The 27,405-nt window shown below is 38.6% G+C and overlaps 1 protein-coding gene across 1 annotated transcript; it reads left to right on the top strand.

Moving 5' to 3' along the window:
• Window positions 1-24,241, top strand: DNAAF10 (dynein axonemal assembly factor 10). The gene is made up of 8 exons (XM_019635640.1): window positions 1-462; window positions 7,424-7,524; window positions 9,925-10,055; window positions 12,343-12,444; window positions 15,018-15,133; window positions 15,843-15,977; window positions 18,234-18,331; window positions 23,298-24,241. The coding sequence occupies exons 1-8, from the start codon at window positions 280-282 to the stop codon at window positions 23,503-23,505; spliced, it is 1,074 nt and encodes a 357-aa protein (XP_019491185.1). The 5' UTR covers window positions 1-279; the 3' UTR covers window positions 23,506-24,241.
• The last annotated feature ends 3,164 nt before the right edge of the window (window positions 24,242-27,405 follow it).

Here is a 27,405-nt window from a genome sequence, read left to right as displayed (position 1 = left end):
CCCCGCCACTCACAGCCCAGAGCGTTTTGTGATCTCTAATCTGTATATGTGCTAAAGACAGTAGGTAAAGGCGATGAAGAAGTTTGTGCCATCGGTGAAGAAGCACCTTGTGCGACTTCAGTAGCACGTCTGGCATTGTCTGAGACAACTAAATCCAACTCACCAGGGCGTCAGGGGGCGAGTACGGCAAGCGGGAAGGACAAACTGTCATTACTGTTTGGAGTCTGGTTTCCAGGTTAGTGTTTTTTTTGTCCGGGTCTGAGTGTGTCCGGCTGCGCTATGTCGGCCTTTGAGAAGCCTCAGATCATCGCCCATATCCAGAAGGGCCTCAATTACACGGTATTTGACTGTAAGTGGGTGCCCTGCAGCGCCAAATTTGTGACCATGGGCAACTTCGCACGGGGCACCGGCGTGATTCAGCTGTACGAGATCCAGCACGGGGACCTAAAGCTGCTTCGGGAGGTGGGTGCCGGGTCGAGCCTGCCCAGTTCCAGGATCTGGGCGTGCCGCTGGCGAGTGTGGGGGGGTCTGCATTCCTTTTGGGCGAAGTTTTCGTTCAGGGTCCCCCAAAAGCACAGCTTGAGCTGCGCGGGAGTGGCGAAGAGGACCGCAGATCGAGGAATAAATACTTGGACGTAAAATGCCGACGTTGGAGTCTTGAATGCTCCGAGGGCTTGTGCACCCTGCCGGCCCCCTGCTTCACCCGCCTCCATAATCCAGAGCGAGGTCTCTGGAAGTGACGTTCCCACTTCGGCTCTAAATTCGAGGCCCTGCTGGGCAGTGCGCAGTTTGTGGAGAGTCTGTCAATAAGGCCCCTGTTAGTAAAAGGCGTTTTCTTACAAGCCGAGCTAAAGCAGGCACCAGGATGCCTGCGGTGTAATTGGAGCAGGCAACCTAACGTTTATTCTTTCAACAAGTATCAGTTGATTGCCTGGTATTCCCAGGCGTGTGAATGACAGTGTCTCTGATCTCTTGGAGATGTCTTGTGGGAGAAAGGATCAGTTAAATAATGAAACCAACGATGCATAAATACAAATCAAGGTGAACTCTAGCGTAAAGGAACACGGTTCTATGAGAGTAAAACCAGATTTGAGATGACTAGAAACTAGGCCAAACTAGGAGCAGAGGAGGAGGTTCCCAGAGGAAACAGCATATGCGGAAGCACAGCGATGGGGGGGCGGGGAGGTTATTTTCTTAAACAAGAGTGGTAAGCAGGGATCAGCGTTGCAAGACCTGTAAGTCATTTAAAGATTTATGCCTTTTTTCTAAGAAAAATGGGACATCATTGAAGGGTTTTAAGCAGGGTGTGGCAAGATCAGGTTGACAAGTTTTGTAAAGATCACTAGTGAAAACTTGAGAATAGTGATATTAACTAACATTTTTATGCCGGTTTACAGTTTTAAAAATGCCTTGATTTGGGTTGCCTGGGAAAAAAAATGTCATCATACTTAGGTGTTTAGGGTTGTAATAGACTACAGGGAAGGTTGACAACTCCAGGAATCAAAAGCTATGGAGAGAATCTGCTTGGAGGACTGAGGGGTTAAACTAGTAGGTAAAGGATGAATACAATACCAAAGGCAGGATTAGATGAGAAGGTATGTAAGATCCCATTCCACTTTAATTTTCTATGAATGCCAGTTTTCTCGTTCAGTTTGCCTTCTCTAGTTGGGCACTCTACTCAGAATAAACATGGCTTGTTCTTTTCTACCTTTCCTTATGTTGTTCACCACCTGTCCCCCAGTCACGTGTTGCTATTTTAAGGTCCAGTTCAGATTATTTGATTTTTGAGGTCCTGCTGCTGATCCCCACACAAAGTAACTTTTCTTACGTTGCATTCCTATGGCACTTACTGTCTGTGCCTGAAATATATCATTCTGTCCCATTTATCTCTAATTACCATAGTTTGCCGAGTCTAATGCGTTCCTGTGTATAATGTGTACCCACGTTTTTGGCCCAAACTTTCAGGGGAAATAAAATCTTTTGTTTTAATTTTTCAATTCAAATTTTTATTTGTTTACATTTAGTACTTGTTTTTTGTATTATAAAGGAATTTTAGCATTTATTTTTAAACATATTATGGTACAAGAAACTTTATGTAACAAATAATTACAAAACACAGACACAAGGTACAAGAAGTTTTATGTACTGGTAACATATTTAAGCATCATAGAAGGCCAAGAACTTTTCGTTGTTGCAAGCAAGTTCGTCATAAATTCAACAAAACCGATTATCATATTCCAGGGTATTATTTTGCATACGGATATCATTATTGATTTCTAGTTATACTGTTAACTCATAAGCATAATTAAAAGAATTAAAAACATTTATATAGATACGGAATTAGTATTACCCATCTATAATGCGCACGCTTATTTTTCCCTCACAAATTTGGGCCAAAAAAGTTAGCATTATACACGGCAAAATACGGTAGATTATAAGCTCCTGGACAGTAAGGACTGGTGTCATTCTTTAGTGTGATATGTAAGGAGCAGTCACTCAATAAATTATTACTTTTAAAATAATGAGTAAATGTATGTCTGTAAAAGGATATATAACTTGGGAAATTTAAATATTAGTTTATTGATCATTCAGTTGTGGTTAGGGGTTTGAACAGATGGGAAACATTAGAATAGCCGAAAGAAACGTAAAGGTGAAAATCAAAGCTCTACCAAAGAGCATCTACAGACTTGTGACTTCTTTTTTCCAAGACTATGTAATTTGTGTGCATTTCAGGAATACACTTGTTCATAAAATGAAATATTGCGCTTTGTCTCTTCTAGAGATTCTGGAGGATTCTCGCAAGTTTTTAAAATAATTTAGCTTTTTAAACAAAAGTAATGTATTCTTGATAGAACATATTTTAAATATATGTAGGAAAAGAAGAACATGAATAATCATCCATAATCTCAACCCTAAGAGTAACTACTTTTTGTATTTTCACCTGTATCCTTTGGGTCTTCTTTTTTCTACCATATGCTATCTATTGAGAAACTATTATTTCAAGGTACTATGTTAAAGAAAGACGAAAGGTATTTGAAAGATGAGTCCCTTCTCCTAAAGAGCCTACTGTCTACAGTGAGGTTAAAACAAAAGCAAAAATACTTTTAAGAACTTACATTGTATTTGGTTGTGATGATGCAGTGGAAAAGGATGTAGGTTAAGTACAAGCTCAGTGAGTCTCAGCTCTCACTGTGCATCAGGGTGGCCTGAGTATGTATTGTTGCTCTTGTTGTTTTGTATGTGTGTTTTAAAATACTCATGCCTTCATCCCACCCCCTAGATACTCTGATGCACTCGGACTGTTGCATCTAGACTAGAGTGAGGCCTGAACATCAGTACAGTATTTTTAAAATTTCAACCAGGCAATTCTAATGAGTACCAAGGTTGACTACAATTGAGCTAGATGAATTATTTATTAAAATATTAGAAAACATACTTGGTTCTATCATTGTGGAGCCACTCCAAGTCATGTGCCCCAAAGCACATGCATCCAAGTGGAAAGGAAGGAAGCAAATGGGCCTCTGTTGATGCCGTCCTTACCGTGTTACTAAGAGGATAGGTAGGGAATGAGGTCAGGGCCTCCATGCATAGTTGAGCAGTTTGTTGCACCACACACAGGTGTCTGGCCAAGGTTTCAGTGAGAGCTGAAATCCATCTCTTTCTCATCAAGCCTTACCTGTGTGAGACTTCATTAGCCTGTGCACCTTTTTTCAAATGGGCACAAAGGGCTAGGGGGGTGCCCTGAAAAATGGAATCATAGTTGGGGACGTTTACATTTTTAAAAATTTATAATCTAATAAAGTTCTGTATTTTTAGCCCTTGTGCCACTGAATTCTCTGCTTGTTAGCATTTAGTTGACTAAACCTTTTAAAGTTAATTAAGTAGTGCCAGGGTGTGGAGGAGGAAATACTGACAGGCTGTACTAGACCCACCCCCAGACAGAACAAAAATATCTCTCCCAGGAATAATTGATCATGGGCTTCTTTAATCATGTTAACTTATTGTAACATAGAGAACTGACAGCTGCTTCAAATGTGACAGTCATGGATGGTCACTTTATCATATAGCAAAAGTTAATATATACTAATTTTCACTGTGGAACAAATTTCACAAAAGAGATCTTCGGTTTTTTTTTATTTTGGGTTTTTTTTTTAAACAGTTTTCTAGCAAAAAAAAATTTTAAGTAACCAGTGAATTCTTTTCATCTTTTTTTTTTTTTTTGCAAATGTAAAATATTCAACGAGAGCAGGGAGAGAGCCCTTTTATGAACTATAAAAAATTACCTCACTTCAGTGTCCTCGTAATTTAGCTGCTGTTATGATTTCCATGAATGGTTGATGAAAGAGAAGACACCCCCTGCTTTTATAAGTCCACCTGTCAGCATAGCTCAGCCCTTCTGAGCAAAGTGAAGGTCCTCGTTGCAGTGCACTTAAGATATTTATATGATTGAGTTTATTAGTTAATATGTTGATATATTTTGAGTTTAATTTGATTCTTGTACAACATACCACTAGTGTCTATAAATCTCTATGTTTCTTTGCTATAAAGAGAAAAGATAACATGAAGGAAGCATAATCCACCTGGTTCTAGGGACATTGGGCAAGTCTCTTAGTCCTCTGAACCTGTTCCCTCATCTGGAAAGGGCGTTTCAAATGCTCAGTTTGCAGTTGAGTGTGTTAGAAAGAGAAGGGATGGTCTAGTCTAGAAAACATCCAGAACAGTATGTGACATATAGGTAGGTGTTCAGTATATGGATGCTATTTTCATTATTGCATATAAATGACACCGGAAAGCATACAGTGTGTCACATGAAAATATGGTGGAGAAGTGGGAACGTGAACCCTATCAGTGGTTTCTCTTTCCCCAGCACTAGGACAGAGATTAATAGATGTTCATTTATACTTAAGTTCCTTCAACATATGTTGAGCACTTACTAGGTGTTGAACAAACTGGACAAGGTCCCATTCTCACGATACTCATTCTAGAAAGGGAAGGGATAGATAATTGAATCAATAAAATATTGGGTTGTCAGAAAAGTCGTGATGTATTTTTTCTGTTCTTCATTGCAAAAACGCGTCATGACTTTTCCGACAACCCAATAATTTTGTTGATAAGATTAAACAGGGCAAGTGACAGTGATATGGGAGTTCCACTTCAGATTGGAGGGACAGGGACGGCCTCTTACAGGAGGTGACATGTAAACTGAGATCTGAATTGGGAGAACAAGGAAGACATGACGACCTGAGGGAAGAGCAATTCTGGCAGTGGGAACAGTAAATGCAAACATCCTGAGGCAGAAAGGACTTTGGTGTGTCTGAGGTACAAATGAAAGCTGCAGGTGTGACTGGAGTGGGGCAAAAGGGGCGAAGCAGGAAACCCAGCTAGAGAGACCCACAAGGCCAGGTGTCAAAGGGCTTTGTGTATTTTGTATACCATAGGGATTGGTGCCACTCGTGTAAGTCTGTAGATACATCTTATTTCATTCCATTATATTTGCAATCAAGACCCACTTTTAGAACCTATGCAGCAACAAATGTGAAACTATCTGTACAGGGCCTGTCATGTAATAGGTTCTCAGTTTGGTTTCTTCTGGGATAGGAATTCTCAGATGTGTTCTGACGTCAGAGCACCTGGACATCGCGGTGCTGTTTATGGAACACTGTGAAGTATTGGAATAGTTCCATGTCTGCACAAGGAAGCATTTTTCCAGTAGAAAAATTGACTATATCACAAGAAGGAACCATACATAAAATTGTTCATCCTCATTTCCAGGTTTTCTTACTGGTATTCATTTGCTAGTATTTTCTAACAGACAAGCTAAACAAATTATTGAAGAAAACTTAAATTTGAGGAAAAAAAATCCATGTTTTGTTTTTTTCTAATTTACGTTGGTACTGGAAGATCAGTATGTTCCCTGAGCATGGTGTGCGGTTCTCTATTCCAAAGAAAGGAGAAAGTTAGGTGAAGGAGTAACGGAGGGAAGTTGGTGCTTCCCACGTTTTTATTACCAGCGATAAAGCCTTAGAACTGTGTGCTTATGTCAGCACTAAATAGTAGAAGTCACCTTTTGCCTCTTCCATGGACTAGGAAGAAGAATAGAAGCCCCATCGAGGCTCCAGGTGAAAGGAGTGGAATTCTGGGGAGCAGAGTACTTTAGCTGGCGGAAGAGAAGCAGTGGGTGACCAGTCTTCCCAGAGCTTCTCTGAGAAGAACTTTCCCAGAGTTATATTAATATATGATGCAAGTTTCCTCTCAGCTCCTAATCCTGAGCCCCTGGGACCATATTCTTGCCCGTCAGAGCCCACCTGCTTTCTTACCTGAGAGGCCTGTCTTCACTCCCTGCCTCACACCATGGGAGCCATTATCCATGACGTAGAGCTGGGGGAGACCCAGGTTCAGTGTGAGACAAGCGGGAGGGAGCGAGCAGCCGTTTTATCGGTTGGTGTGAGCTGGAACTTTGAATTCGTTTAGACATCGAAATGGTGTCCTAACGGTGGTTAGATGCTATGTCACCATTAATGTATCATTTCAGCTACTTTTATTTGTGGGTAGGGGAAGATAGGAAGGATGTAAGTGACGTGGAAACTGTCTGCTTTGTTAAATGGACAACAATTTTGATCTCTGTGTTGCCCCATTGTAAGATACTCTTCTTCATCAAATTGGAAAAATAAGTGGAATACATTAATATCAGTGAGTGAAAGACATGCTATCTCGGCCCACCTACGGCATTAAACAAGTTTAACATTGTGCGGCTCTGTGCGGCTCGTCAGTGTGGTCTTTTACAACCGTGTTACTGTAAATGACTGATTTTGTTTACTGGAGAATTCCGAGGCAGCTGTGAATGCTTTATTTTATACCTGGTGACATAGTGATTGCGAATTTATCCAGATGCCAAACCATGAAACAACTCAACAAGCTGGGAGTTTCCGAAGCTTTGTACCATATCATGATATCTTTTGAAAGGGTCCCACAGAGAATAGGACATAAACATTCTCAGTTTATAGAGTTCTGCAGGGAAAACTATAAGAGACACATAAACATTTTTGTTCTTGCAGCCATCTGGAAAGAATAATATCTTCATTATAGTCTCGCTTCTACTGAAGATCTTAAAGGAGAAAACCACATTATGCTGAAATTTTCACACTTACAAACCAGTGGAGATGGTAGACATTCAGCACTTGGATGTCTCATTACTGAGATGAGAGGAAAGGCAAAATTAAAACTCACTCTTTTTGACAGTTATGTACTTTTAAACTATAGAAAAATGACTAAAGGGAAAGCATGACCATTTTTATCAGAAACCATTTTAATTGCTTTTATATTATGTGCCTCATTTAAATCTCATAATAGAGCCATAAATATTGTGCTTTATAAATAGCTGCTTACATAAATAATGTATCCTCTCTCCCTCCCTTCTGTCAAGATTGAAAAGGCCAAACCCATTAAATGTGGAACATTTGGTGCAACATCTTTGCAGCAGAGATATTTAGCTACTGGAGATTTTGCTGGAAACCTTCATATATGGTAAGATTATTTCATCAGTATTAAGACACAAGATAAGCAATTTATATGATAGTCTTGTTACTCTTCCTCTGAAAAAGAGAATTCTGATTTTTCTTTTAGCTATTTCACATAATGTTATCAATATTTATTTCTATAAATGCTGTTTGGTGCTAGCATTTAATACCTTGAGTTTGTAAATAAAGAGCTGTTTCCCTCCACCTTGTAGGATACAATATATAAAAATACATGTGTATAACACGGAGAAAAATTAGATATTAATTGTTTACATTTCAGCAAGACATTACAGAATGATACACTCAGTTTTTGTTTGTTTTAATTTTTTAATCTTGAACTCCCAAATCATTTAAAAATTTTTAAATGTGTTAGCTAACATCGAAGCACAACTTTTTAGGAACACATCTATTGAGCAAATCAAGATAAACCTGTTTTTGAATGAGCAAAATCACAATTGTGCCAAATGCTTTTAATTTTAATGTTTTATCTAGAGTTATTTCCTCATATTTAAATTAGAGTTGAGTGAATTCAAATTTTTCTGTAATTACTTTTCAGGAATATCTCTTAATCATCTAAATTACACAGTAATATTCTAGAAAGAAACTGTCTTCATATTTTCTAATGTGACCTTTCTTGCTTCTCACTTGGAATCTACTACTTTGTAATTAAATTACTTTGACCTATTTGTTTGTTTTAGAATCATAATATAAAATAGAATGAAGCTATTTTAATTTACACTTGCTTTAACTACTTAATAATTAAGTTAGCATTTATTAGAATGCATTAGTTCTTACATGCTGTGTCATATACTTTCAATCTAGAGAGACCAGTCTGTTATTTTTTAAAATAAATATATTTCAATATAAGAATATGCAGCAAATGTAACTGTTGACTATTTTCTTAATAATTTCCTAGTGTAGAACAGGAATTACCAACTTAGTTTCATTGATAAGTCTTGTAATTTCACATTTTAAAAAGTAATGTTTTAAAGTCTATGAAAATAGCAGAAGCTTTTTTGTTTTTTGTTTTGTTTTTTAAGTGGAAGCTCAATTCTGTTTAGTTTCTTGATTCTTTCACGATAATGCTAGAAAGATAAACATGATCTCTAAACTAGGTTGAACTCTCAAATTCGATAAGTGAGATTCTACTAATCTCTGTTCATTAATAAATTGGGATTACATTTCATGGAAAGCTACATTCATTTTTTTTTTAAAGCATAGGTTATTGAGAACTGACTTGTTACAGAGAAACGTGGATAGAAGGAAGCTCCAATAGAGAAGCAAAAGAAGGGGGAAATGCAAGCAAAGGAATGAATGAACATAACCTACCTGAGCCATTCATCACCCAGCCATCTAGTGTACACTCAGGCACACACAGTAATAGGTACCTTCCTGCATTCCTTTCTCTTAGATAACCTACAATTAGACAAACTTCAGCCAGTTTGACTATAATATTTGTGACCAACATGATGATACCGTAAAAAATATATAACTAGATGAAAATCAGTATGGAATTCAGTGAGAAAATAAAACATTGTAAAGGGATAAATGTGTACAAAGTAAACTACTCGTATTTTATTCCTCAGAAGGTCTCAAGACGAAACTACCGTATTTGCCGGCGTATAAGACGATTTTTTGGCCCTGAAAAATATGCCTCCAAGTGGGGGGTCGTCTTATACGCCAGGTACACTTCAGATAGACTGCCCATAGTGCTTGCCCCGTGCCATAGTGGCCTCCCGATGCCCGCCCACTTCATTCCACATACCGTTCAGGCATCAGCAGCGCTGCTGGGTGTATGCTCGGCTGTTATGCGATTTTGCTGTTATGCGATTTTACCACACTCGCAAAATCTCACACAGCCGACCATATAACAAACTCTGTATTTTGAGTGGAAATGTTAGGGGGTCGTCTTATACGCCCAGTCGTCTTATACGCTGGCAAATACGGTACCAAGGGCTACTTTGGAAACATTCTAAATCACTTTGAATTTCCTCTATATTTAAAGCAGCGATTATCAGACTTCAGTCAGCTGGTTTGGGGCCCCATCCAAGAGATCCTCATCCATTGTGTCTGGAGAGGAGCCCGTGAATCTGCATTTATTACTAAGCATGCTTGGTAATTCATGTGCAGAGGTTCTAGATAGATCATTTTTGAGGAACACATAAGTAAAGTGGGCTCAGGAGTTTGAATTCCAGGGTGAATGATTGAGACCGTTCTCCTTGAGAGCTAACAAGATGTCAAAGTGGAGAGAAGAAATGGGAAGTATATGTATAAATTACCTTCATAGCAAAACCCTTGTTTTGAAACAAAAATCTAAATGTGGTATGCATTCTTAAATTTTAGTAGTGGACTAAATGTCTGGGACCTGTGGTGTAATGTAAGTAAGACGCTATCTGCTGTTGTTTAGGAATTTGGAAGCTCCAGAGACCCCCGTGTATGCTGTAAAGGGCCATAAGGAAATTGTAAACGCTGTGGACGGCGTAGGGGGGCTGGGGATTGGGGAAGGAGCCCCTGAAATCGTGACTGGCAGCCGGGACGGTGAGTCACAGTGTTCTCACTTCTTTTCAAAAGGTAAATCTCTAAACAGCAGTGTATCCTCTATCTGGAAATCCTGTTTGGTAAGTAACCTCGCCATGTAGCAACCTACTTTTTTAATAGGCAAGTTTGATGGCATGTCCCTAAATTGTTTCAGCCTTTTGGGTATTTTGAGATAGAGGCATAGCATTTATTATTTTAGTTTTGAGCCACTTCAACTACCAACAACCATCGCTTCCTGTGAACCTTGAAGGACTTAAGATTTTTTTGTAGGTTTTTGAGGCAGCTGACGCTGCAGTGTGGGTGGCAGCTTTTCATTTTCTTTTTTTAAAAAGCAGAATCAGTACTTGTGAAAATTGTCATATTGACAGCTGGTTGAACACTGAAGCTCTGTGAGCCTTCCACTGAGCGTTGTAGAAACCTCCAAGGACACCAGCTCGGCTCTTCCACTCTACAGTGACTAACAGGAATTAAAAGAAAAGTGACATGGAGTTTTCTAATAGTTGCTCAAGAGCGACTGTGTTTTAGAAATCAAATATTTATTCCTATCCTAAAAACAGTGTGTAATATATTGGGTTGTTGGAAAAGTCATGACGTAGTTTTTCTATGTTTTTCATTGCAAAAAGGCGTCATGACTTTTCCGACAACCCGACAGAAGGAAAAATAACATTCAGTCTACCACACTAGCATAACTAGCATTTTGTTTTCCTTTCCGGTCTTATGTACAATTTTGTATAGTTATTAGTGTGAATATGACTTTCTAGCTTACTTTTTTCATTTGTGTTCTGTCATATGTAAATGTTGCTGTTTCCATGTAGTTTTCCCAATTACCATTTTAATGACTGTGCAACATTCCATCCTACGGGTGTGTCAGAGTGTCCTTAACCATGCCTCTGTTAATAAGCATTTAATTCGGCTTAAGTTTCTTGTTTATTGCTATGGGAGAGTGACTTAAAAATAATGAAGAAATGAATATCATCCTGTATAGAACTCTTTTGGAATACATGTATTTTATGATTTTTAAGATTTATCGCAAACTTTCGAAAGAACCTATTTACCTTAATCAGTTACAATAAATGAGGTAGATTTCTGGTCTACTTTACCAGCATTGATTTTTTTTTCCCCCTAATTTTATAGATAAAAGTGGCACTCCATTCCAACTTGTGTTAACTTCTTTCTATATTTGTTTACTAGTTAATCTTGCTTTGTGAATTGCCTGTGTTCTTGGCTCATTTAACTATTGAAAAATTAATATGAATTTTATCAATTGTGTGAACCGTGTTGAGTAATATAAACCCCTTGTCACATTGCTGGGAATGAAATCACCCGGGCTTATTTTATACCTGGAGATTTGAATGTCCTATTCCCCTTCACCCCACCCCCACCCCCGCTTTTTCTGCGCTTATCCCTTTTAAGGACTTTTTTGCCCTTTTCCTATTCTTTCTCAGGTACTTGCCCTTTAGGCGTTTTATGACATGCATTTGTATTTCTCACAGGCAAGCAACACTTAGTAGTCCTGTAATTTGCATTAAAATGAGGAAGTCAAGGTAAATTAAGAAGAGTTATTTCTTAATTTTATTTAATATTTCCCTCTTCTCTATTGCCACAGGGAAATTCAACTTAATTATATATGTAATAGCATTCTAAAACCTCACATAAGAAATCACAGATGTAAAAATCAGTTTATTCATCAGTATAAGAAAAATATCGGGCCGGCCGAGTGGCTCAGTTGGTTAAGAGCTCGCTCAAGAGTTTGAGCTCTGAGCAACAGGGTCGTTGGTTTGATTCCCGACCCGAGCTGAGCTGCCACTGAGCTGCCAACAGGTGGCAGGATGGCTCAGCTAAAATAAATAAATAAAAAATAATAAAAATATCGATGATTGTATATAGGTAGTAAGGAAAAAATTAAAATGGCACTGACTGGTATTATTCTAAATAAATAATACGTTAGTTTTAGGCTTAAGCAAAGAAAATGAAGCATGATTTGAATTACATAACATTTGTGTTTGCCTTGTCAATCATATCTTATTGATAACTTAGGAACAGTTGGCTTTCCTGTGTATCTATTAATTTGAAAATTTAAATCAGACAGTAACATATGGGTTATATCTCTGCTAGTAAATACAGCTTACCCAATTAGAAGTTAGGAACTTTTTCTGAAGTAACTGTTTTTCAGATGTGATGACACCTATCATATCACCATGTGCACAGGAAACCATAGGAAGAGAATACAGAAATGAGTGTCATGATTGACTATTGAATTTTGCCAACTCACTTTTATTCATGACAGGAACTGTGAAGGTGTGGGACCCAAGGCAAAAAGATGATCCTGTTGCTAATATGGAACCTGTACAAGGAGAAAACAAGAGAGACTGTTGGACAGTGGCATTTGGTAAGTTATTGAAGAACTCTTAGATTTGAAGTCTCAGATGGTAAAAAGCACAGTGCTTCAAGAAAGGCCTGGTAGTCTCCTTCTAGTCTGTTTTGTGGGTTATTCTGACAGTTTATTGAGGCGAATAAACATGGTGGTTATTGTCAGCCTCGGGCCTGGGCTTCAGTTCTCACTGTGCTACTTGCTGGCTGTGTGGCCTGGGGCAAGTTCTTAAACTTCTCTGTTTTCTGGTTGCTTCATTTGTAAAACAGAAGTAATAATGGAGTTTAGATAATACTGTTCTTATGAGGATTCAATGAGTTAATAGATATAAAGTGCTTAGAATCGTGCTTAGATTGTTTAGTGCTCAAAAATATTTGCTGTTATTATGTACTTCTGTTTAACTAGATGCTACTGACCTAGTTTAGAACCACATGCCGTTAATGGAGCTAAGTAGAGCCTCAGAGGCAAGTGGTAACATAATAAATATTACATTATGCTCTACACAGAATATGTTTATTTTCTAGAAAATAGTTATGCCATTACAAAATTATTTCTTATAAATTTGATAACCATGTTCCTCTATTAATATACTTCAAATGAATGTTAATTTTGTAGGACTAATTGATGTTTATCCTTGTATCTCTTGCTGAGCACCACAATTAAAATAATTTAAGGGCTGTGGGCCATATTTGGCTTTAAACCTGTTTTCTTTCCCCCTTTTCTTAGTATAATCCTATGTAGATAACAGACATTAAAAGTGGGATTTAACAATACATTTGAACTGTTCAACTTTTTGTGTTATTTTAAAATTGGACTGTTATTTAAATAGAGGCAAGTTTTAGACTTCCAATTTAAAAAATAAATTATCATTTGGGAATTACTATGTGTGTGTATATTATGAACAATAATATGTAAACTTAAGACACGTATACTTGGTGAAAATTTTCAGGGTTAGTATTTAGAATCTTCATCAAAAAATTGATATAATAATTAAAAACTAATTACCTTTGGGTCCATTAAAACCTTTTTATCATTGGTATAAGGGACATAAGTGCAATTTGAAATATAGGACATTAAGTTTTTTTAAAAATCCATTGATTTGACAATTTTTTATGAATGTCAAGTAGGTGCAAAGCTGTGGGTATATAAAGGCTAAACAGACTCATATTCTAGCCTCAGGAAGTTTATAGTTTAGTAAAGATGGCATGATATCTACATTATAGTACAAGGTGGAAGTGATAAAAGATCAGGAGAAGCATGGATAAATGCAGAAGGAATCCCAAGGGAGAGATGATTGGGGGGGGGGGGGGGTTTGACCTCAGACCAAGGATATATAGGATTAGAACCACTGAAATCAGAAGGAAATTTTAAGCATAAAGGAATACCTTGAGAAGTGCCCAAGGAAGTATGTAGAAAGAAATACTGTAATGGTAAGAATAGCTTTAAAGATGGCTTAGGGTCATGGCCAGAGGTGTGTCGATAGTCTGGAGGCAGCGGTAAACCTCTGAAGGTTTTTGCGAGGTTGAGATATGATCAGAACGTTAGGAAAATTAACCTGGTGAGAGATGAGTAGCAGAGGGAATAGGAGTTCTGAAACTGCAGTATTCCAGGGAAGACATAGTTTAGAAGCAATGAGGAAGGGGCAGAAGGGATTGATTCAAGAGAATATAGTGGCAAAATAAGTAGAGTTTGGCAATTTTTTGGAGATGAGGAACAAGGGAAAGGATTATATCCAAGTGACTGGATTTTGAGGCTGATTGTGGGGTGAATGGCATTATTAACTGAAAAGTTCCACAAAAGCTGTGATGGTTTGTAAAGGAAGATGGTGAGGTCAGTTTTGGACATCCTGAGTTTAAGATGCTATTGTGTCATCTAGGGGGAGCCTAGGGCTGGAGTTTATGAGAAAGAGGGAGTGGGAGGCAATAGAAAACAAAAGCCCTGGAACAAGATGCCCAGATAGCCTAGCACAGTGTCAGGGGCCTCTTGGGCACTTTCCTCAGCACAGGTGCTCCAGGAAACAGGCTCTGCAACCAAGCAGGATGCATTCACTGCAGATTATAAACTCACTTCAGCTGTGATCATCCATACAGCTAAAAATATTGTAGATCCCAGTGTGCTATAACTTAGCTCAGGTTTCCTTGCAAAGAGGAGATAGTACCAGAGCAACGTTTTCAAAATAAATTAAGTTTTACAGTAGTTTCTATTTGTATTCAAATATAGTTACTGTCAAAGAAAGCAACGGAAGCATAGGTGCATTTATCCTACCAAACCCTACTATGTTTCCACTACAGTTGGCCTTTTAGTCTTCACAGATATAGTACAGAGAGAACATTTACTTTCAACTCAGAATCCAATAAACACTTTCACATATCTGTTTAGTGTAGGATGAATTAAAACAAAAAAACCGAAACAGTAGCAGATACCAAATTTATACTCTTAATGTCCTATTAGGATTGGTAACAAGCGATTCTGCCCATTGTGATTTTTTAAATCTGATTTTGTACAAGTTACATGTGTAGTTTGATAAGATTATTTTAGCAGCCTTCAGATTAGCATTTGTTAGGATCTGAAACATGCATCTTGATTTCCAGGTAACGCTTACAATCAAGAGGAACGTGTTGTTTGTGCTGGCTACGACAACGGGGATATCAAACTGTTTGATCTCAGAAATATGTCATTGCGGTGGGAGACAAACATCAAAAATGGGGTAATGCACGTCTGGATTCCTTTTAGTTTCGCGGAGCACGTGAAACTAAACTACCTCTGAACCATGACCAAAGGAAAGCGCCTCTCATAACTCACCTCAGTCCAGCCTCTCTCTCCATGAGTGGTTCTTCACCTTAGCGGGCATAGAGCCCTTGGGGAATCTAATGAAAATCATAGAACTTCTCTTGGGAAGTGAACACACACCCAGATGTGGGATGACAATGGCGGGTGAGTCGCCACACCCTGTGGCCTGTCTGTGGACCCCTGTGGGCCGTGCATTGTGATAAGCAAGTAAGAGGATTTTTCCTGCTAATATTAGGAAGCCAGAAATAGTAATCGTCTTCCCAGGTACTTTCAGATTTTCAGTTCCTGAGTTGTATGCCTTTGGTGAAGAATGGGGTTTCCTCCTGTTTTCTAAAGTCAGCCTTGACTTAACTGTATACAGTAAATTATGTAATAACTGAAAAATTACATTATGGCTTTCCAAATGCATCTGCTAGACAGAGGAACTCAAGATGGTTTTGATCTTATTAACCAAGAAGGAATTGTTTTATGGTTTAAAAGTATTTGATGTATTAATTCAAAAGACAACATGATTGTTTAAGAGCTTTCACACGAGCTGATAACTTGAAAGTTGTTTTACTTAGTTTAAAAGAACCTCCTGAATCATGCTCATTGGACTATCAATAATAAATATTCTCTATTTTCAGGTATGTAGCTTGGAGTTTGACAGAAAAGATATAAGTATGAATAAGTTAATAGCTACATCCCTGGAAGGAAAGTTTCATGTTTTTGACATGAGAACACAGCATCCAACCAAAGGTTTTGCTTCTGTTTCAGAAAAGGTAAATATGAGGGAAATGTCTTTCTGTGAAGAGGAACATTCATAGCTTGTTTAAGACTAAGAAATAGGCTTAGTCACCAGGGTTCCTTCCAGGTCTTTATGTGAAGGGAGCTATTTTTAATATATTCTTGTGGGATCTTGACAAGTTTTTCTCTGCAAAGAATACTTTCCAAAAGTTTTTCAGTTTCAGACTTCTTGATTATAATAAAGGCCTCAGTTGGCTTTATATAATATTTTGTTGTTTAGGAGCAATCACAGGAAAACTAGCTGATGTTAGGAAGTTGATCAACAAAAGCTGGCTTTGTGTTTCCTAGTAAATATTTAATATCTGTATTAATACCTAATTATATACTTTTAGGTCCATACCACCATATACCTTTGTATAATATTAATTATATACTTTTCAAAGTATATCAACATATATGTATATATAGATGATGTAATTTCGTCACACTTGATTTTATATTCCAGTTTGCTATATTAAATGAAATTATTTAAAGTGCTAATCAGTGTGATCAGTACACAGTAGATGTTCAAAACTTATTCATTCATACATACATACATACACGCACATACACATACTTTGCCTTAGTCCAAATAGTATTTGAAGTAGCTTAGAAAGAAACATATGGCATTACAACATTAGAAAAATAGATGAAGAAAGCAGGGCAAAGGGAAAATACTGGTTAAAAAAAAAAAAAGGTGATGTCTGGAGTAGGAGATTGCATAAAATTCATGCTGAAACTTCCTGTCCTTTGCAAGAGATGGGCTGGAAATGTGACTCTGAGCTTCCTGGAGTATAAAAATAAAGAAAGATCAGTTACAGACTTGTAGTTTCTATAAGATTGAAATATGTAAGTTGTTCAGGAAATAAAACTTCACTCCTTTGCTCCCTCTACCATGGATTCAGTGGTACTTCTCAAACCTTCCTATTTTGTCTTATTTTATTATCACACTAATTATTATTATTGCATGTAAATTACTGTCACTTCCTGATGAACTAAATTCTTAACAAGGTAACTATACATTGTAATATTGTTTCGCTTTTGTCATTCCAGAATATATTATCAACAGCATAAAGCACTTTACTAAATTGTTCTACAGACAATTACATTTCTCATTATCTGTAAATTACATTGTCGTCTTCAAAGGTTTTTTGTTACATTTAGTTAATCTGTCAAATAAATAACTGAGGTATTTACAGAGGTCATTTCCCCTTTTGCAAAAGAAGTTTAATCTACAAAACAAAATAAGTTTTAACACTTTGAACCTAATCACTTGAGGACTCTTAACACACTTAAAATGTGTATTTTGAGATAATGTGTTTTTATCTGCTAATAGTAATTCTCTTAAAAGGCTGTTAAAATCAAATGTCAAGACTAATCACTCACTAAAATGTGAAGTGCCTTATGTGTGGCTTAGATCAAGTTAGCCAGACTCACCACTTCCACAAAGCAGAAGTCTTTCATCCCACCCTCCCTTGTTCCCTCTTTCTCTCCTCCCCTCTTGTCTTTCTCTTTCTCTCTCTCCTCAAATTCCCCACAGTGAATATAGCACTATTAGGATTGATTTACTGGCTGTTGTTAAGGTGCTAACAAGCTGTTAACCTTCATCCAGTTGCCATTTTTATCTTTTAGTTTAATATGACTGATGAGGCCTTGGCTTGTTGGGACCGGAAACACTGCCTGTAAATCCTCATGGTCCTTCTTTTGAAGACTAGACAAGCCCAGTGGGGTAGATTGAAGACAAGGCTCTGGGAGCTTGAAGTAAAAGTTCATTCTGTAGATGGGACCTCTTCTTTCCACTCAGTTTTGCTGTGAACCTAAAACTGCAGTAAAAAATAAAGTGTATTTTTTAAAAATTCAATCTCTTTTTTTTCACTTAGGAAGAAGTATGTGCGTTTATATTTTGAGTTTTTTTCTCCTCAGTGAGCTAGAGATATTTAAATGAATAAAATCTATTTGCATTTGTATGGTACTAAAAACTTAAATGGACTTTTAATCTAATGACATCTTTTTTTAAAATCCAGTAGAACTTTGTTTCATAAAGCATAAAGGAAAACGATGCTTTTCCTGATTTCTGATGGGCTCCTATAAAGCTCTATAGCCATTGTAAAGAGAAGTGCCAGAAAATACTTTTAATTATAACAGTTGAAATTATAGAAGTAAAAATTCTTTCTTTATTTATTCTATTCTAGGACAGTCAGTGTTTGTCATATAAACTTATAAACCGGTTGTGTGCCTCTCATCCTGTTTAGGCTCATAAATCCACCGTGTGGCAGGTCCGCCACCTGCCACAGAACCGAGAGCTCTTTCTGACTGCAGGGGGTGCCGGCGGCCTTCACCTCTGGAAGTAGTAAGTCTGCCAGCACACACGGCTCCTTGTTAAGTTACTTGTGGGTGTAAAGTAGGATTAGGCTGAACTATGTTATTTTCTAAGCATTTTTTTTATTTTACTACCGTATTTGCCGGCGTATAAGACGACTGGGCGTATAAGATGACCCCCTAACATTTCCACTCAAAATACAGAGTTTGTTATATACTCGCCGTATAAGACTACCCCCTCTTCCGCACACCTTCCACACACCAAATAAAAGGTAAAACAATATCAGATTTGATTTGGCCCACTGAAGTGCAAACAAGCGTATTGTATTTCGTGTCACCACATAACCGTTTTGGCCATGTTGAGCCACCATGTCTGCTACATGTTTTTCGAGTTCTGGCCAGTGTGGGGTGCCTCTTCTTAATGCACACTTACCCCTTGGCATACTCTTTAATGCTTTCTCATTTGATTTCCAGTCCCGAACCATCTTTTCTGTTACTCCATATTGTCTTGCAGCAGCACAATTATTATTTTCCTTAGCAAAGTTTATAACTTTCAGTTTAAAATTTGCATCATACTTCTTTCTTTTGGCTGGTGCCATGATAGGGATGATAGGGGTTTGACTGGTCGACATTTTCTATGCTGTACTGTACAATGGTGCAGTATTGTGGTTGGCTGTTGGCTGTATACAAAGCCTGATTTGATTGGTCCCTGCTCCCTGTTTGCCCGCCCTGTCACTATAGCAGTCTGGTCCACCCTTGCATCAGCATCTCCCTGGGACCTCACTAGTGCGCAAGTGCGAGCTCTTCAACATTCTAACAGGCACCATGATAGCGCAAAATCGCGAATCTTCAATGCATATGTAAAGAAATATACAGTAACCCGAATTTACCACACTCGCAAAATCGCACACAGCCGACCATACACCCAGTATGGTATCGCGATTCGCGATTTTGCGCTATCATACTGGGTGTATGGTCGGCTGTGTGCGATTTTGCCAGTGTAGTAAAATCGCATAACGGCAAAATCGCATAACAGCCGAGCATACACCCAGCAGCGCTGCTGATGCCTGAACGGTATGTGGAATGAAGTGGGCGGGCATCGGGAGGCCACTATGGCACGGGGCAAGCACTATGGGCAGTCTATCTGAAGTGTACCTGGCGTATAAGATGACCCCCCACTTGGAGGCATATTTTTCAGGGCCAAAAAATCGTCTTATACGCCGGCAAATACGGTAATCTACTTATTTTACACTTAGTAAATATTAACCTTCTTTTGACACATTAAATATGTTTGTTATTTTAGTTGTGTCTTCTATATGGTAGAATAGACCAGGAACACTTCTTTTCATAGATTTGAAATCATGAAAAAAAATTAGATTTTTGCTAGTTTTGTGGTGTTTTTTCTTTAATAGGAAAACTTTCACCAAAAGCTTTTGTGAAATAGTGTCATCAGGTCATTAGAACACTATCCCTAGAAGATAGGAAAAGGGTTGGAGTTCTTAGTTTTAGGTCCTGATAAGTCATTTGACAAGTAGAACATCCTTGTGATGGAACCAAACAAGAGCCTGGCGCCACTGATTGATGTCCAGGAAAAGCCTTGTCACTGAATTTGCTTTCTGCACACTGTAGGCAGGGTGAGTGATGCGACAGCTTCCCATGCACCATGCTCGGAATCCTAAGGGCCCAAAGGCAGCAGATACTAGGTTAGCTGCCCATTGAAAGGCCTGGTAAAAATCAGGATTTGATGGTATTCCTTCCCCTAAATGTCACTTAAGAAAAAAGAACAAAACAAGCCATAAATGAAAAGTACCATATTTCCCCATGTATAAGATGTTCCCATGTATAAGACACACCTTAATTTTGGGGCCCAAAATTTGAAAAAAAATGTACTACATAAAGTTATTGAAATCGTTTTATTCATCATAAAATTCATACAATTCCTCATCACTGTCAAAACTCCCAACCATTAGCTTGTCCTCATCTGTGTCTGATGACGAATCACCGTCTTCATATATTGCCTCATCCTCAGTTCCATCTATGGCATTTGAAATCTACAACCACTGTATAAGACGCACCCAGTTTTTACACCCCAAATTTTTCCAAAAACGGTGCGTCTTATACATGGGGAAATATGGTATTTCAAAAATAAAGTTTAAAAACAGAAGAAAACCACTATTTTCAATATTTCTGGGACTTTCACATTTACAAAATACTTCTCCATTTATTAGCTCCTTTAAGAAGCTAGAAAAGGTTCTGAAACACAGGGCTACAGTTGGAAGGTACTTGTTAAAAAGTATGTAGAGAGAGAGCTGACCGAAAACCAAGAATGAATACTTTAGATTGAAACTACATGGTTTCTGTGAGTAAGAAGCAGAGGGAAAGTTATCGGAGATCTGGGAGAATGATTACGTGGTACCATATCTCCCCATGTATAAGATGCACCTAATTTTGAGGCCCAAAATTTGAAAAAAATGTATTATATAAAGTTACTGAACTCAAGTTTTATTCATCATAAAATTCATACAACTCCTCATCACTTGTGGGAAACGCAAGTAAAAAATCTACAACCACTGTATAAGAAGCACCCAGTTTTTAGACCCAAAATTTTTCGAAAAGGGGTGCATCTTATACATGAGGAAATATGGTAATTCCCCATCCCCTGGCGCCTCTGCCTCTGGTTCTTCCCTGATGCTGCCCGCCCAGATTCCACTCTGTGACGGAGTATGCAGGTCCCGGAAGCCACGCACACCACTCCACTCTCCTACTTGATGACCCAACTCTTTAGGCTGCTTACCCGAAGCTCTAGTTCCAGTTTTCCTTGTAATCCAGATAAGGAGCTGTGTCCATGTGACACGCAAACACATTTGCAGCTAGAATTTTTTACTATAGTGGATTTAGTTAGTAAAGTTGGGTCTGTATGCAATTAGAAATTTCAATTTATCTCAATATGAACTTTAATCCTTACCATCACAGATATCTAATCTAATCTCCAAATTAGTTTGGAGTTTTGCTATCAGGTATTTATTACATCAGCAAAGGAGAACTGGTTTAAGTAAAATGATATTTAGCTTTATTTCCATTTGCCAGTCTCCCTTGGTAGTGATACAATTAAATTATAAATATTTATTAAGCACTTACCCAAGAGTCCCTAAGGAAAATCATCTAGTTATTCAGAAATTATTTTTTGAATGAATAGAACCCAAGATACCGATTTGTTAAATATTTGAAACACACATATATATAGTCTTAAAACTTTAATAGACAATATAGAGGGTTTTTAAAAAATCTGCTATCTTTTAAATACTAAATAACTGCAGCCTTTGCCGAGAGACATAGGAAAAAAATTCCATAAACTTCTATTCATCTGAATGTTTTATTCCTTTTAATCAAAAGAAGTTGTAGAGTCTGAGAGGAAGAAAGAATAGTAGGTTACCGGGGCGGCCGGTTAGCTCAGTTGGTTAGAGCACAGTGCTCATAACACCAAGGTTGCTGGCTTGATTCCCACATGGGCCACTGAGCTGTGCCCTCCACAACTGGATTGAAACAACTACTTGACTTGGAGCTGATGGGTCCTGGAAAAACACACTGTTCCCCAATTAAAAAAAAAAAAAAGAAGAAAGAAAAGGTTGATTGGCTATTGGCCTGTCACCTCTGTTTCCACTCTGTTTCTGAACTGCTTTGTGCCTCTGAAACTTTGGCCCTTGTTAACATTTATGAAGTAAAGGGGCATCACAGTTGATACCTACCAAGCTTTGAGAGGCCCCCTCAGGGAGGAGCATACCTCTGTATTTCACCAGGAACACATCTCTGTGCAGGAGGGATGTTTCCTTTTTCCTCTCTCAAATCTAGACCAAGTAGCATTTATGAGTTCTTCACCTACAGCTCTTAGTTTATAAATTTATATTTTCAGCTGGAAGAAAACCCAGTGTCCTCAGAATTGCTTTTTTCTTTTTTGAAGCAATGATGTTTAGGTCTAAAATCTCCCCCAGCAGTGCCTTCCCATAGAAATGGTACACAAGAGTCCTCAGGCATGGATCTATATATCAGAGCTCTGGGGTTAGAAATCAGTGTCCTCCATTCTGGAAGTGTTTCAATGGGGTTCTGCAAATGTGACTCACAGCTTTTGTCTTCGCACATGCTGTTTGCCTGTGGCATCTAGCAATCCCAATCTAGAGGAGAATTACAATAAAATGTTATCAAGAGCACCAAATAAATTTATTTAAAAATGCTAGATCAGGGCCGGCTGAGTGGCTCGTTGGTTAAGAGCTGGCTTGGGACGCCAGCTCAGAGCAGCTGGGCCCCAGTTCGTATCCCACATGAGGACCAGTGACACTGCCCTCTACAGCTAAGATGGTGAACAACGGCTCGACCTGGAGCTGGGCTGCTGTCGCCGGCGATGGCGTAGGCTGCAGTCCCTGCTGCAGTGGGCTGCCATGAGCTACCGTGAGTGGCTGGCAGCCAGCGTGAGCTGTCAAGAGCCGCCGTGAGCAGCCGTCCAGAGGCCGGTGACCGATCTGCCTCACCCTGGAAGAGCGCAATGATCAGAATACCAACATGGGCCAGTGAAGCAACGTCCTCCACAACTAGACTGAAGAACAAAAGGACAGCAACTTGTCTGTCCCCCTTCCCCGATTCCCCAGTGCTGTTCCCCTCCCCCAATTCCCTAATAAAATCTTTTAAAAAATAAAAAAATAAAAATGCTAGATCAACCTAGAACTTACATATTACAAGAAAAAACACAGACTCATGCTGAGCAGAAATTATGTTTAAAAGTTTTAGAACTAACTGTTTGATGAGATTTCTGTTTTAGGGCTGACGTTGAGGTTGAAATAATGTCTCTTCATGTGCATACAGCTCAACATTAGAAACATTGTTTAAGTATTTGTCAGTTCCAATAATCAACTGAGAAATAAAACTAGTTATTGGAGTATATGTACAAAAATAAAATGGTGAAGGCTAAGATGCATGTCTTCTTACCATTTTGATCTTGTTTTCAGCGAATACCCTATTCAGCGGTCAAAGAAAGATTCCGAGGGAGTCGAGATGGGAGTTGCGGGGTCAGTCAGCCTTCTGCAGAACGTGACGTTGTCCACCCAGCCCATCTCCAGTCTGGACTGGAGTCCAGATAAAAGGGGCCTCTGCATCTGTAGTTCATTTGATCAAATGGTAAGAGTACTGATTATTACAAAACTCCATAAAATTTGATCTGAAGACTTTGGACTTGAAACCTTCCAGCAGAAGACTCATAGAATTTAAAATGTGCTGTGCATCCTCGGACCCTCATTGAACAAAGTTGGATTTGCCTGATGAAAAAAGGCCTCAGACGTACACATCCAGGCTAGCCTCTCTCCGGGCGTGAAATGCCCAGCACTGTGTTTCGGTGACCTGGTGAGTTGCTGTTTTGCTGCTGCACCTGGGGGCACCTCTCTCTCCAGAGCCAGCTCCGCTCCATTCCCCCCATTTCTAAGAAAAAATCGATACTTGTCTGTATTTAAACATATGTTAAATTTGTTCAACATCCCCCAACGTTTCATATTTTATAATAACACTTATGTTGCATTTTAGTGTTTACAGTTTTGTGGTAGGGATCACTATTTTGGTTTAAAATCTGCCTTGGTAAAACTGATGTGAATTAACCTTCATAAATACACTTTGAGAGATTTCAGTATCACTAAGTTTCTGTACAGAATATTACTTTATAAAATACCAAAGTGGCACAGTCAGACTAGATTTGGGTAACTGTTTTTAGCAGTATCATCTATAAAATGAAATACTATGACTTACAAAGACCTCTTTTTTACTTAAACAAGAGTTAAATTAGTGAGACTTTTGGTTGTTGACAATGGTAAGTGATGTTGAGATGAACAAGATTATGGGGGTTTTGTAGCCTTATTTTTTGTCAAACTTTTTAATATATTTTATGAATAAATTTCTGTTTTTGAAATCTGTGGTAGCTTTGATTCTTTTCACTTAGCAGTAGTAATAAAGCTAACACCATCACTTCTTTTGCTTTATACATGCTTAATAAGTATCTCTTAATTCACTTTGTTTCTTCAGTGTTCACCATATCTTTAGCTAAGCTCAGAGGTATAAATTTTATCACTTGCATTAGACTACTCTCGCCCCTCCATTCAAGAGACAGAGCCACCTAAAACATTCGTAGTACGTGCAATTCATGTGATTTCAGGGGTTCTTGGAAAGTCACTTGTTTGGAATATTAAACATTTCTGTTCTCATCCCATTGGCCATGGTTTGGTCATGTGACTACACTCGCCATAGTGAGGCTGAGAAACATAGACTTTATTCTGTACAATAATACACTTAACTCACATTCAGGAGTTCTGGTACTGAGGAAGACAGGGAACTAGATATAAGGAGGCATAAGTGGATTCTGCCAGTGTGACAGAAGGGTTAAGCATAAAGTCTCCCATGCGGTAAAAACTAGGAAGTGATCAATTCATGCTTCCTTAGGCTATTCCTGGGTCTTGGCACCCAATAGGCACTTCTGGCTTCTCCTCAGCTAGTGTAGGTAAGACACAGTGGAATCACTTGTTTCCCTGACTTGCTGAATCAATTTTAGTATCCTTCACGTACATTCAGGGAAAGCCCAGCCCAGCACAAAAATATGAGAGGGATATTCCCCTTAAACACTCAAACTGACCTTATACCCGAAATTTCTTTTCTTGGGAATTATTTATACTTAATAGTGATTTGTTTTAAATCCTAAGCACTGTTTCCATCGAGGGCAGTCCAAAGACACGCGCAGTAGAACATGAATAGAGCATATGACCTCATGCATCTATAAACTCACAAAAGAAACTTGAAGGGAAAACAATATATTTATGACTTGGTGTGTATTAGTACCTACTGAAAATCACTTTTGTTGGTGACTTAGGTGGATAAATTTTGTATTTATATAGGAAAAATAGTTTGTTTCTGTTAATGTCTAAGGACTGTCCAATACACAGAATGATTTCATCTGTTTTTTGCCTGAGAACAGCCAAATGGTTTTTGGCAAATACTTAGAGCTTTTCAATTATGCCTATGCAAAGGCATTATCAGATGAGCCTTTATTTTTTACTTTCTCTGTTTTTTATTTTAAATGTTAACATTCCATTATATTTTAAATTTACTGAGTATAGGATCCCTGTTACTAAGCACTGTGAGATGTGTGTCTTAACAACTCTTAGTGAATTGTCTTCCCCTGGAAGGAGGCCCTCTCCTAAGGCTGTGTATTGGCAATCTTGACTTCGTGGCAACTGAAGACCCTATGATGCACTGCCCCCTTGTGGGGAAGTCTGGGTATTGCCCACCTTTTATTGCAAGAAAATGGATTTGGCCTTTCAAGTGCAACTGGAAAAATCTTCATTGTTCAATTCCAAGTAGGCATACAAGTCAAACTGGACCTCAAGAAAGACATTATCTTATGTAAATTTCTCCAAATGTGAGTGTGTTTATGAAAAGTAACACTTTATATACGATAACACTTCAAAAGTCGTATAATTAAAATTTGTATCAAAAGTTATATAATTAAAAAGTTGTATAAATAAAAGCTTTATTATAGTTTCAACCTTATTTTTAGTGCACAATGAGAGGCAACTTCCAAGAGATAACATTCAGCTTTATAAAGCGAGGAATTTTCTTGTGAAATAAATAGTATATGACTCCACTTTCCACCATTAATTCATTCTATAAGTTCTAATTGTAATATGAAGTAGTTTTTCTCAAAGTAAGGACTTTATATCATCACTTACCTTCCTGCAAACATTCTAGAATTTCCCTCCCCCCACCTTCCTTGCTCCGGATTTGCATGGGATATAGTCATTGTTTTTACAAGCTATTTCTGCACCAACAAATCAATGAGCAGGAGGCCTCCATCTGCCCACTTTTGGCGCTGTGGACCACACAGCTAAAATAAGCAACAAAAATAAAGAGTGTGGTCAGAGACTGCAACTCCCTCACACAGCAGGCTGAAGACACACTTTCTCCTCATTTTGTCATCTTCAACTTTTCTTCTTTATCCCTAAGAATGCTCACAATAGGCCATTTGTAGTAAATTGGAACGTGGGACCTGGAAGAGGCCTTCGAGTCAGCTGAGCCCAATCTCCCTTGGAGACAGACTCAGGTGCTGTGTCTTCTGACCCCCTGGTCCATCTCTCTTCTTCCTGCACCGCCCCAGGAGGCCACTGCATTCCATTCCCCCTGAGAAGCAGGGCACCTCTCAGTCTAACCAAGCCAGGAACAGATCAGGTGCGCAAACAACACCACCATCAGAGGCGATAAGGATTAGCAAATCAACAACCTGGGAGGAACAGAAGCAGAGGTTTGGTTCTCAGCACCCTGCAGATAAACAAGTGTTTGATCTGGGCTGAGCACATCCCTTATCTGGTGAGAGATAACATTCACACTCAGAGGTCATCTGTGCTTGCAGTACACACGTTTGGAACCCTTTGAGCGCTGGCCTGGTCCTCACACTCAGGTCTTGGAACAGTGGACCAGAGGAAATTGTTACCGTCCACTCCACATGGATCACAGAACCTGGCAGTCTTAACAGAAGAGTCCTGGTGGTCACAGTCTCCGCTCATCCACCAATATAGCTACTGGGGCATGCTGTGGATTTTCCAAAGCTGCTCAGTAAAACGTAGGAGAAATGTCACAAATCTCATTCTTTTTCTCATTTTCAAAAGGTTGTTGAAGCAGCTTCAACAAGAGTGAGACCAGGGGGAAAACCATTGGCGTGGACTAGACAGACTTGATCGTGATAACTTATATAAATAATATTGACAAAAATAGCAGCTAATGTTTACTGAGCACTTACTATGTGCCAGGCAGTAGACTAAGAGTTTCTCCTGCATTATATTCTTCAATCCTCACCGTAAAACTTTGAGGTTGGGACTATTGTTGACATTTGCAATTGAGAAACAGGCTTTAAGAGGTTAAGAGACTTACCCAAAGCCCCACCACCAGTAAGCAGGAGATCCAGAAATAGAAAAATGGTTTGTCTATCTCTAGTACTCAAACTCTTAACCTCATCTTTCTTATATATAGGTGGAAGCTGTTTGATGCATTTCCCCCTTATCAATTTCACTACTTTAAGGATATAAG

The sequence above is a fragment of the Hipposideros armiger genome, unplaced genomic scaffold (genome assembly GCF_001890085.2).
Source record: "Hipposideros armiger isolate ML-2016 unplaced genomic scaffold, ASM189008v1 scaffold_2, whole genome shotgun sequence".
Lineage (NCBI taxonomy): Eukaryota > Metazoa > Chordata > Mammalia > Chiroptera > Hipposideridae > Hipposideros > Hipposideros armiger.
Note: the sequence above shows the minus strand (reverse complement) of the source record. Positions and strands in the feature narration are given on the sequence as shown.